The 13,259-nt window shown below is 35.9% G+C and overlaps 1 protein-coding gene across 3 annotated transcripts in view; it reads left to right on the forward strand.

The window, feature by feature from the left end:
- The window catches only part of PTPN12 (protein tyrosine phosphatase non-receptor type 12), a 100,131-nt gene that overhangs the window by 64,017 nt on the left and 22,855 nt on the right, over positions 1–13,259 (forward strand). For all 3 annotated transcript variants that reach the window (XM_019655138.1, XM_019655140.1, XM_019655139.1), the window contains exons 7-11: positions 309–368; positions 2,382–2,524; positions 5,705–5,771; positions 8,308–8,385; positions 8,487–8,585. In XM_019655138.1, the coding sequence (XP_019510683.1) occupies positions 309–368; positions 2,382–2,524; positions 5,705–5,771; positions 8,308–8,385; positions 8,487–8,585 (447 nt within the window). The remainder of the gene's footprint in view (positions 1–308; positions 369–2,381; positions 2,525–5,704; positions 5,772–8,307; positions 8,386–8,486; positions 8,586–13,259) is intronic.

Genomic DNA, 13,259 nt, shown 5'->3' on the forward strand with positions numbered 1-13,259 from the left:
CAGCGACTCATGGCAGCCCAGCTCCAGGTTGAGCTGTTGTTCAGCATCTTAGCTGTGGAGAGCAGTGTCACTGGCCCTCATATGTGGGATCCGAATCGGGGCCCTCTGGCGTCCCAAGCCAGTTCTTAACCATCACGCCACTCTACCGGCCCTAGAATGGGGGTTTTTATTATTACCAGATACCTCAAATTGTAAAGGTTAATTTTAACTATGGACTTGAAATATAAAGTTATCGTTTGTTTTGGTATGTATGTATATGTTTTTATTTTAATGATCTCACTGACTCACAAGAGTTTCCCTTTATTTAGGAAGCTGAACAAGCAAGAACAGACTACTTCATTAGGACACTCTTACTTGAATTTCAGAATGTAAGTATTTTTCATTCAGAGGTAATTTCTAAGGATAATTTTAAGAGAAGATATATAGTATACTATCTTATCTTACATAGTTAAGGAGATTTGTTAATTCTTTTAGTTATGTAAAATAATGAAGACAATCAGAGTGTAATGTTTTATTTAGTATCTTGAGCCTATGTTTATCAATATAGATAATAAAGTAATAAAATTTTAACTTAGAACAACTTTCCCTAAATTAAATTTACTTTTTTTGGAATAGTTGGTTTCTTTGCTGCAAATACTTTTCCTCTATTTCAAACAATTATAGCATTGTTTACATAGTTATTACCCATTTTTATAATTTACAATTTTATAGAGAGACAAGCCACCATCAAAACCAAGTCATCATTTAGGTATTTATTGTTTTCACTTGAGACCCTTGGCTTCAGAGTTTCAGAGCTATATAAAATAATAATTTCTTCAGGAAGAAATCAAAGAAAAATCTGATGAACATTGGAGAATGCTTATTAACCTCTTCCTCATTTTCTCAGTTTTTATTCATCTTCAAACCATCATTAGTAATTCACCGTGGCCATAAAGTGCATATTCTTCCCTTTGTAAACATACTTAGAACTCCTACCTTTCTGTTTACGAGTAGACATGGTTTCAGCATTCTTACTCCCCACTGACTTGACTAATCATGTCCCTTTAGTTGAGTCATTTATTGTACTTTGGTTACTATTTTTTAAAGTACAGTAATAACAATAGGTACCTAATTGCATTTATGTATCAAGCATTTCAAACCTCCTAACTTTATAATGGTAGGTTATCTCCATTGCACATAGATGAAGATATAGTTTTAAGTTAAGTAGTTTACCTAAAGTTACTCAGCAAATGGCAGGAGTAGAATTTGAATACAGTTTTGCCTGGATTCCAAGTGCTGTGCTCTTGCAGTTAAACACCGAAAATAGCTGTTCTCAAAACATTTTGATATCAGGACTCTTTTACATTCTTAAAAATTATTGAAGATTTCAAAAGAGCTCTTGTTTATTTGTGTTATATGTTTCTTTTTAATAATTTTTTTTTAATTAAAGTTTATTGAGGTGACAATTGTTAGCAAAGTTACATAGATTTCAGGTATACAATTCTGTAATACATCATCTAGATATCACATTGTGTGTTCACCACCCAAAGTCAGTTCTCTTTCCATCATCACATGTTTATATCTTTCAATATTTACTATATTCAAAATTAAAACTTAGAAATTTTTAAAAAAACGAACACATAAGCATATATTCCATTAGTTGTCAAAGTGATGATGAATGACATCATTATAAGTCATGTGGTCTTGGGAAGCCCCTGCTGTACACACATGAGAGAACGAGAGTGAAAAAGGCAAATAACACCTTAGTATTGCCATGAAAATAGTTTTAAAACTCACACACCCCTGTGAAAGTGTTGGGGTGGGAGATCCCACACCATACTCTGAAAACCACTGATCTGAAATAAGACAAGACAAGTAGGCTTGGGGTTGGATAGGTTCATTTCTAATTTTCTTTTTCAGTTTAAATATTCTATTACTCTTCTAATTACAATAGATTCTAACACAGTGCTTATGGTACATTGCTCATCCATTTAGTACTGTAGATTAATTAAATAGTATATATAGTGTAATAGTTAAAGAACATGCTCTGGAGATAAGACTGCCTAGGTTCAGATCCCACATTTGCCACCAGCTATGGAACATTAGGCAAGTTATTTAATCTTTCTGTGTCAATTTTCTTACCTATAAAATAGGATAGTACTAACAGTTCCTTCCTCATGGCATTACACTGAGATTGAGTAAATTGTTACACGTGAAGCCCTTAGAGCAATACTAGGTACGTGATAGTTAATAAATGTAGGACTATCATTTACTTGCTTTTTTATGCAATACTGAATACCATGTAACTATCTTAGAAATGGCAGTAAAGATGTGAAGCTTTCTGTATATTTTAAAATTTGCAAATGTATTTCCATAATTATTGAATATTTTTATTCTTGAAGGAATCTCGTAGGCTATATCAGTTTCATTATGTGAACTGGCCAGACCATGATGTTCCTTCATCATTTGATTCTATTCTGGATATGATAAGCTTAATGAGGAAATATCAAGAACATGAAGATGTGCCTATTTGTATTCATTGCAGGTACAAAAGAATTTTCCAATATGTAAATACTTTGGCATATAGGTGGCATTATAATATGGTTGATATATGGTATTTTGAAATTGGTGGATTTTCATTTGGTCATTATATGGGTTTCCAAATCATAGAAGTTAACCTGAATCCTGAGGCAGTTTTTCTTTTAATCTTTAATTTACATTAGATTCTTTTAAAAGACATACAATCATAGTACTTATTTCATAAAACTCCTATTTTTCTGTATTTAATTCAGTGGTTAGTTGAACTTTGAGTAGTTGACTGGTTTAAAAGAAAAAATCTATGTAATTGTAGAATTAAAAGATAAAATCCTTTGTTTTTATTTCTTTACAAGTTAGTTGAAATTATATTGTGTTCTATCAGTGTTGTCCAGTCAGTATATATAGTTCATAAATCCAATTAGATAGTAAGGTTTTCCTTTTAAGAAAAATTTAATTGCCCATTTAATATTTTTAAACAACCAAAATAGTATGTTAACTAATGACTTAGAAAAAACATACATAAAAGGAAGAAAATCATTCACAGTTCCACTAGAGATGATCATTGTTAAAACTTCAGTATCTCTCCTTTCAGTGCATGTATAGTATTTTTTAAAGAATGTTTCCCTGTTTAATATATCATGTGTATATTTCTAAATTGTATAAGCATTTTTCTGCAATACATTAAATTGCACTATACTTTATATTTAACCTCCATTCCTTGGCATTTATTACCCCTCCCATATCCTTTTTCAGCTGATTTAAACAACAGTTTCAATGTCCAGTGGCCAATCTGATGGCAAGATCTATGACACATCTGTAATTATTTCATTAGCGTACATATCTAAAAGTGGAATTTCTAAGTGAGAGGATGTAAACTTTTTTATGCTTTTTTTTTTTTAAGATTTTATTGGGGAATTGGGGGAGGGGAACAGCACTGGAGAATCGGGGGAAGGGGAACAGACAAGTTGCTGTTGTTTTGTTCTTCAGTCTAATTGTGGAGGATGTTGCTTCACTGGCCCAAGTTGGCACCATCGTTGTGCTTTTCCCAGGTGAGGCATATCAGTCACCAGACTCTGGACGGCCGCTCACTGCGGCTGCTGGCCGCTCACGCTGGCTGCTGGCTACACACGGTAGCCCATGGCAACCCAATGCAGCAGGGGACTGCAGCCTATGCCGTCACCAGTGACCCACAGCAGCCCAGCTCCAGGTTGAGCTGTTGTTCAGCATCTTAGCTGTAGAGGGCAGTGTCACTGGCCCTCATATGTGGGNGAGCTGTTGTTCAGCATCTTAGCTGTAGAGGGCAGTGTCACTGGCCCTCATATGTGGGATCCGAACCGGGGCCCTCTGGCGTTCCAAGCCACTTCTTAACCATTGCACCACTTGGCCGGCCCAAACTTTTTTATGCTTTTAATACCTATTTTTTAATTTGTTGTCCATGAGGTTGATGCTAATTATAATTAATTCTACCACTGCCGGTTTGTGGGGGTGCTCATTTCCCCACAGTCTCTCCATCTTTTTTTTTTTTTCCCCCCTTAGCTGAGCCATCCTGCCATCAGCCTGTTGGCAGCTCAGCTTGGGCCAGGAATTGAACTGGTGACCCTGTTGCTCAGAACTCACACTCTTGAGCGAGCTCTTAACCAACTGAGCCACTTGGCTGACCCAGTATTGTCATCTTTTTGTTTGTTTTAATGTCTGTGACAGATAAGTTTTTTTTTCTTGGTCATTTATATTCTTTTGTAAATTGTTTGTGTACTTTGCCAGTTATTTTATCTTTTAATAATTATACATTATGAATTCTTTATATATATTTATATATTGAGGATGTTAAATTGTAAATACCATGGTTTTTGTTCTGCCATATATGTTTTAAATTGTTATGTAGTCAGAGTTGTGACTCTTCGTTTATGATTTCCATCCATGGAGATATGCTTAGAAAGTCCTTCCCTAACACAGTAGTACTTAAAGTTTTGTCTATATTTTTTAGCACTTTTAGAAGTTTTTTAAAACATTTTTAATCCTTCTGGAATTTTTTTATGATTGAGATATGTATAAGGTCAGAATCCAATTTTTGCTCTTCAGTGTTAGCTTTCTCTGTACTATTTACGGAATAGTCTAGTCTTTCCCCCATTGATTGGAGAATCTACCATTTTGTAATAAATATACATACTGAGATGTTTTTTTGAAGTTTTTTTGTGTGTTTCATTGATCTGGTTGTTTATGTATCTGTAATTTATACTTTTAACTGTGAAGTTTTAAATATAATTTAGCCCTAGTAATTCTTCACTGTAAAATTTTAGCAATATTGTAGAAATTTGTGGAATTGACAAATGTATCAGTGGTTACTTAATATTAAGTAAAATTAATATTATTGATGTTTATTTTTAATAGCTTTTTAAAAATCATACTAAGTTGCTTATAATGTACTTTATCAGGAATTTCTAGATTACATGTTTAACAAAGTACTGATGTTTCTAAGTGTCTCAGAATACACATTAAAATGCTGCCTGGCTTTTGTTCTGCCTAAAAAATTATTCTAGTGATGTCAGTAACATCTTTAATTACTCATAGTGATTCTCAATCCTGAGGTGCATTTTGCCTCTCTCTAGTTAGAATCAGTTGCTCTAAAGTATTTTTGTCATGTTTTAAAATAAAAAACCTGTGGCGTTTCACTTCAGATTCCCCAGGTTCTGTTAGTTCTTTAGGAAATGAGAGTGCATTTGTGATCTTTGTCCTTTTTTGTGCAGTCACTGCTGGTGTTCAAACTAGTTTCGAGGGCTTGTAGCACTGTTCATCTTTCGCAGATTGAAATTATGTACTGTTTCCTCCTACTACTGTAAAGCATTAGAGCCATCTTAAACATTGAATAAATTTATCTCTGCAAAATATTTTGTTAACTAGACAAGGTTTTCTGACTTCCACAGCGAAGGCTCCTAGGCATTCTATGAGTCACTTACTTTTGGAAGTTCTTTAAATTAATAAAAGCAAACTATAAATACTAAAGTTAAGGATGTTTAGGATGCACATACAGTAAGTACTTAAAGCTATAGTTTATTTACTAAATAAGTAGAATTTTATCAAGTTTTTTAAATTATATTTTGCTTCTGAGTGTTAACATGTTCATCCACACTTATTTTATATTTCTTTTATGAGAAAAATCATATTGTTTTTTCAAACTTTATATTCATAGTGCAGGCTGTGGAAGAACAGGTGCCATTTGTGCTATAGATTATACGTGGAATTTACTAAAAGCTGGGGTAAGTAATTTTTAATCTATTATGATTTTTAAATATGACTAATTGCAGTAAATTACGGCATATGTTTTGTTATACATGTTGCTTTTTTAGAAGTAGCTTTGCTATGTAAGAAATACAAGTAGTGAAAAGGTATAAATGATGTATATTACCTTGAAATAATGTACTGGGCAGAAGATAACCATGTTATTACCCATTTGTTCTGTGTGAATTAATACCTACATTATGGATATAAACTCCTCATTGTGTTTTATATTTATTTTAGTTACAAGTATAATCAACTCAGTAAATATTTTTGCCTAACTGGAAACATTACAGTATAGTGGTTAGGAATGCTGACTTTGGAGCCACACTGCCAGATTGGTATTCTGGTTCTGGCATTTACTAGCTGTGGATCTTGGTCGAATTACTAATCTCAGTGTGCCTCAATTTCTTCATCTGAAAATGAGAATTATAATACTAATAACTCATAAGAATTAAATAAGTTAACCTTTGTAAAGTTCTTTAGAATTACGTGTGGCCTGTAGCAAGTGCTCAGTTCAGTATTACCATTGCTGTTACTACCACTATTTTCAAAAATTTGTGTAGAGTACTATAGAGGATCTAGAGCTAAATATGACACAGCCTTCATTATAAATTTGAAAACCGTAATTCTCTTTATTGTATGTAGATTTGGTTCATTTGCTCATTCTATAATACATTCATTTTCTATGCATTAGAGAGAAGCTTTTAATTCTCCATAGCTTTTTATGGTTTCTACGAATATATCAATCTATGTCTTGTATAAATAGGACTGATAAAATATTTAGTTTCTTTTTCCTTCTTTTCTCCCTCTATTCTTTTTTTTTTTTTTTTTTTAATTTTTTTATTGGTGGAATTGGGGGAATGGGAACAGTGCTGGGGAATTGGGGGAAGGGGAACAGACAAGTTGCTGTCGTCTTGTTCTTCAATCTAGTTGTGGAGGATGTTGCTTCACTGGCCCAAGCTGGCACCATCATTGCGCTCTTCTCTGGCGAGGCAGATCAGTCGCCGGCTTCTGGACGGCCGCTCACTGCGGCTGCTGGCTGCTCACGCTGGCTGCTGGCTACATACGGTAGCCCATGGCAGCCCACTGCCACAGGGGCTGCAGCCCACGCCGTCGCCGGCGACTCATGTCAGCCCAGCTCCAGGTTGAGCTGTTGTTTAGCATCTTAGCTGTAGAGGGCAGTGTCACTGGCCCTCATATGTGGGATCCGAACCGGGGCCCTCTGGCATCCCAAGCGAGTTCTTAACCATCGCGCCACTCGGCCGGCCCCCTCTATTCTTTTTTCCCCTGCCTTTTTGCCATTTTTCATTTTTGCTAGGGAATATTTAAATTTTAAACAGTTTAACTCTGAAGTTAAATTTTATTTTTGTATTTCTCAAAATTAATCATCTTCTAATACTCAACTGAAATTTTTAAGTGAATAAAGTTTAGGATTCTATCATATTTTAACTATGAAAGTCGAAGATTAAAATTGGGATGGGAAGGGGCATTTAGATGAATGCCAGCAAGCAAAATATAAACCTTTAGTCATTTCAGAAGTTGTATATTTTGAACATAGTCCGCATTTGATTGAGTTTGGCTTAACATAAAAAGTCTTGGGCCTTAGGTTAGGACTTGATGTAAAAATCTTTTGGTGTATATAAAGACTCCGAAGCAGTAAATCTGGGAATCGTTCTTAACTCTTCTATCTCCTTTATCACTCCAAAATATTCTTGTTGATTACCAGATTCTAATAGTTCTGCCTCAGAAATGTGTCTCAAATCTTTTTCTACTTTTCTGTTTTTAAAACTGCTTTAGTCTACCTCCACCAGTTTCTCTCCTTTTCCTAATGTCATCTTCCCTGCTACAAAAGGTGCCTGAATATCAAGTCTGATCATGTCAGGGTTGTCTGTTGCAGTAGCTCTAATTACAAATGTACAAAAGAATTGTCTAGGATAATCAGTTTCCAGAGATTTAGCTGAGAGATCTGTATTTTTACATAGCTCTTTTAGGTGTTTTAGGTGGTCCTTATGTAGCCAGCCCAAGAAGCTCTGGCCTGCAGAATGAGTTCAAACTCTATTATATTTACAGTCTGATCCTCCAAGTAGCCTGTCTTCTCTCTTCCTTGGCATACCTCTCCTTATTTCAGTCTTAGGCTTTGTCCACATCAAGCTTCTCAATTCCCCAAATAGATTATATGTTTAATCTGTGATGCCTAAATATATATTCCCTTTGCTTCTCACTCCACACAACAATCAGAATTAGTCACAGCTTGTTTATTCCCACTGCACTGCAATCATACCTTGGTTGAACTTTTTGTTGTTGTTCACGTATCTGGCTCACTAGCTTGACTGATGAGAGTCAAGATTAGCTCTGCGTCTACAATGCCAAGCACGGTTTCTGATACATGATAGATAGTGTTCGAAATGTTTTCAGTTATCCAGCATGTATAAGGTCTATATGAAAAGTTGAAGACTATTTTACTGTGTTTCTGAACAGTTGTCCAGAGTTCATGTATTACATTCTATGTTTTAGAAAATACCAGAGGAATTTAATGTATTTAATTTAATACAAGAAATGAGAACACAGAGACATTCTGCAGTACAAACTAAGGTATGGTTTTTTGTTTCACTTTATCAAACAAAATTTTTATAAATGCCTTTTTGTTTTTTTAATGTCTTTTTCCTTTGTTTATCATTTCATCTCCCTAATAGGAGCAATATGAGCTTGTTCATAGAGCTATCGCCCAACTGTTTGAAAAACAGCTACGGCTATATGAAATTCATGGAGTCCAGAAAATTGTTGATGGAGTGGTAAGTGTTCTTGCCCGCTGATTTTAGAAAACTTTTCCTTCTTACCAAGATGTAGTGTTTAGCTTTCTTTTTTTTTTTTTTAAGCTGAGCCATCCTGCTAACTGTTGGCTGCTCAGCTCAGGCCAGGAATCGAACCGCTATTGCTCAGAACTCAAACTCTTGAGCGAGCTCTTAACCAACTGAGCTTCTTAATTGTCACCTTGTGTTTTATCTAACATGAAAATATCCATGACAGTTATTATTTTTATTTATCCTTGATTTTGTTAATTCCTTTCCTTCTTCCTGTTTGAAACTCAATTGTGATGGATATTTAGTGACTCCACTATAAATTAAATATACTAAATAAAATATAGTTAGGAAAGTAGATCTTATGTCAAAAATCATGTAATTCCTTACTGTTTCAAGTATAAATAACTTCTTAAAAAATTAGCTGCATTGTTCCGTCAAAGAAATAAGTTCTAAACCTGAAGAAAGGCTTAAGGAGTTTATTTGAGCCAAGGCTGAGGGCCATATCCAAAAGCAAAATCACAAAGGATTGAGAAAATGCTCCGAGGAATAGCAGTTTTGCTCTTTTATAGCTTATTTTTATACATTAGAATCAAAGGAGAAGACTTAAGGAGGATGACATGAAATACATTGGAGGTAGTAGATTAAGGAAGTGGGAGGAAGTAAATCAGGGAAATCCCTAGGATTGGATAAACAGCAAAATAGAGGGATACATATTTCTTTTCATATTGGTGGGTACAGGATAGTTAACATTCAATATACATGGTTTACAGAGGTATGAGGATAAAAAATAACAGTGAGGAGGAATGTTAAGGTTGTCATACCCTGGTACCAGAGTGTTTATCTCTAGAGGTCTGGAGAAGAGATCACTGTGACATTTTAAGTATGTTATCCTAGATACACAAAAACAATGGCTAAGGCTTGCTCGAGATTAATCTATCATATAGTCCTAGGATGTGGCTTCCCATTATAACTTGCTCAGTTAGGAATTTTTAGCATCAAAACATCTTGTGTTGTTACTTTCAGTTACTGAGTTTGTCAGAGCTGCCAGGTAGTCCCCTTTTCTTAACACAGTTCTCTCTCCTCTTCCTTTCCACCCCCACCTCTAAGTAATTGTAAGTTGATTCTACATTAATTTTATTTTGTTTTTAGTCATCATGATGTAAAGTTTTATAGTTACTTTGTACATGCTTTTTAACTAAGTAAACCCTTTTGGGCATGATTTAGTTCAATGTCATTTTAGCCTTATAAGGTCTTATTGGAGAGAGGGTGGAATCGAGATGGCAGAATAGGTAGATACTGAAAGATGGGAGAGAGGCTGGGAGATGGGTGGAAAAGGTGTAGGGGATTACGAAGTACAAATTGCCGGTTTTAGAGTAAGCCACAGGGTGTAATGTACAGCATAGGGAATATAGTCAGTAATATCATAATAACTATATGGTGACAGATGGTTAGCTGACTTATTGTGCTGATCACTTCATAAGGTATATAAATGTCTAGTCATTATGGTGTACACCTGAAACTAATATGTCCACTATAATTTAAAGGTGAAATTTTTTTTTTTTAAGATTTTATTGGGGAAGGGGAACAGCCTTGGGGAATCTGGGGAAGGGGAACAGACAAGTTGCTGTCCTTTTGTTCTTCAGTCTAGTTGTGGAGGACGTGGCTTCACTGGCCCATGTTGGTATTATCATTGCGTTCTTCCCGTGTGAGGCAGATCAGTCGCCGGCCTCTGGACGGCCGCTCACAGTGGCTCTTAGCAGCTCACACTGGCTGCCAGCCACACACGGTAGCTTATGGCAAGCAGCCCACTGCAACAGGGGCTGCAGCCTACGCCGTCGCCGTCAACTCATGGCAGCCCAGCTCCAGGTCGAGCTGCTGCTCACCATCTTAGCTGTAGAGGGCAGTGTCACTGGCCCTCATGTGGGATCCGAACTGGGACCCTGCTGCTCAGAGCTGGCTCTTAACCAACGCTCCACTCGGCCAGCCCTAAAGGTGAATTTTTTTAAAAAAAATCTTATTAGATATTCAAACTTTTGACCTGATAAAAATACTGTATTCTCATAGTGTTCTGATTTCTTCCTCTGTTTTCTAACTAGTTCTCTTATTTCCTCTTTCCATGTGATCACCTTGTCTTTGAATGTATTGGGCTATTTTTTGGTAAAATTTCTGAACATCTTTATCACTGAACCTAAGACAACTGTCACATAATAAACCAACTTAGTCCCGGTAACTGAAGTAAAATGAGGCAATGAGTTGCAAAATTTGTAACCTTTGTTTTCCTTTTTCCTCTTTATGTGGTTTTGGCAGTTTCCAAGATTATTTGTTTGAAATTTCTTGGTTTTACAAATGAGAGATTTGTTATCAAGTGCCAGTCACAGTGTGTTAAGATAGTCTAATGTTGGCCCGGCCGAGTGGTGCATTGGTTAAGAGCTGGCTTGGGATGCCAGAGGGCCCCGGTTTGGATCCCACATATGAGAACCAGTGACACTGCCCTCTACAGCTAAGATGCTGAACAACAGCTCAACCTGGAGCTGGGCTGCAGTGGGTTGCCATGGGCTGCCGTGTATAGCCAGCAGTCGCCGCTGTCCAGAAGCTGGCAACTGATCTGCCTCGCCTGGGAAGAGTGCAATGATGGTGCCAACTTGGGCCAGTGAAGCAATGTCCTCCACAACTAGACTGAAGAACAAAAGGACAGCAACTTGTCTGTTCCCCTTCCCCCAATTCCCCAGCACTGTTCCCATCCCCCCAATTCCCCAATAAAAATCTTTAAAAAAAAAAAAAAAGATAGTCTAATGTTGATCCACAAGTTTTAGGGACTTTGTATTCCCTTTATTAGCCAAGTGACAATTTTTCAAATTTTTAAAATTAATGTATGTGACCTAATTCTTATTATTTGACAATTTAGAGATTAAATTTTTTTTAAGTTCTTAAAATAAGCTCTATGTTTTAGAATTATTGTAGAAATTTTAGTTTGAAATGCTAATCAGCAATTTAAGACTCTAATACATGAGATTTATTAGAGGGATTTACCGTTAAAATCACTTTACAGAGTACATCTAAAGAGAAAATTTGTTCTGAAATCCAGTAGTATATTGACTTGGGATTTAGAGACACCTCAGTAAACAAAGATCTGTAAGGAGTGCATGCAACCCTTTTTATCTTGTCTATAAAAGCCACCACCACCAGTTATCAACACCAGGATTTTCAATTCTACATTGATTGGGTAATAGCAACAATAGTTTATGTTGCGGTCCTTCTGTTGTGTTTGTGTTGTACATTTTAGATGTGATACTGAATTCTGAATATTTTTTCCTCCAATTTAATGTTCTTTATTTTTAAAGCACCGTTTTAATATTTGTTTTGTTCTGCAGCTGACAATATCCTTAAGTAGTTGATAATTAGGTTCTGATTTTTTTCTTTTGTGGCCTTGGACACACCTCAGTTATGTGTGAAATATTAACAAAATAACTTTTGCAAAATGGCTAAAGGTGGTCAGCAGTTAAAAAGAATAATAACTTTAACAAGCTCTAATTGAAACGAGAATACACTAGAACCTAATCTCCAATGGATTATTTAATTTCTAAAATTCCTTTCAACTTCAAAAATTGGTGATTATTTCAACTTGTAATAAAAGCAGCTAAAGAGAGCTGTACACATTAGGACAAGTGGGACAAAAGCTGTAGTTAATATATGAGTGTCAGAAGACATAAGAGCACAGCAAACATTGTAGGTAAAAACTAAGAATCCAAGAATAACATTGTTCCATTCTCAAGTCCAGTGACCAGGAAGTTTTGTTCATGCTGTGTAGGCCATGGCTCTCCGAGTTGCATTTCTGCATTGCCACATTGATTCTGATTAACAGATGAAATTTGGCATGTTCAAAAAGGTTACCTCCCCCAGAAGTTCTTCCTCTTTTGCCCTTTCTGTTAATGGCTCCACCATTCTCATCTCATATTCACCCAGAGTGAGGAATCCTTCATGACACCGTCTTTCCTTTGTCACATTTGCTTCCAATGCGCTTACTTTCTCTTGTGCCTTTCCCACCTGTTCCCCTCTTCCATTTTCTGTTGATGTTTTTGTCAAAATCTCACCCATCCCTTAATGCCATTCAAAATGCTACTTTAATATTCTCGATTTCTTAATGTTCTCACCTATATTCTTTTTTTTTTTTTTTTTAAGCTGAGCCATCCTGCTACCTGTTGGCAGCTCAGCGGCTGCTCACCTCAGGCCAGGAATCGAACCGCTGTTGCTCAGAGCTCAAACTCTTGAGTGAGCTCTTAACCAACTGAGCCACTCGGCCAGCCCCTCTCAGCTATATTCTTAATATTCTCACCTATAATATCTCTTTTCTCTGATTTGCTATCTCCCTAGTATTGATCTTAACACTTTATCGTTTTATTTTTCACCTTTTTTTACTTTTTTGTTTGGTAATATCAGACCATGCATTTCTTGAAGTTAATAAGTATTATTATTTCCTTTACATTTTTGTACCCTCTCCAGTGCTTACTGTTCAGTGCCTTTCACATATAGATCCACAATGTCCTACCTGCTGTTCCAAAATCCAAAATGCTCTGAAAAACCTAAAGTTGTTTTTTTATTTTGGGGGGGGGTTTTTGTTTGTTTTTTTAAGATTTTATTGGGGAATCGGGGAATGGGAATAGAGAA

The sequence above is a fragment of the Hipposideros armiger genome, unplaced genomic scaffold (assembly GCF_001890085.2).
Source record: "Hipposideros armiger isolate ML-2016 unplaced genomic scaffold, ASM189008v1 scaffold_236, whole genome shotgun sequence".
Taxonomy (NCBI): domain Eukaryota; kingdom Metazoa; phylum Chordata; class Mammalia; order Chiroptera; family Hipposideridae; genus Hipposideros; species Hipposideros armiger.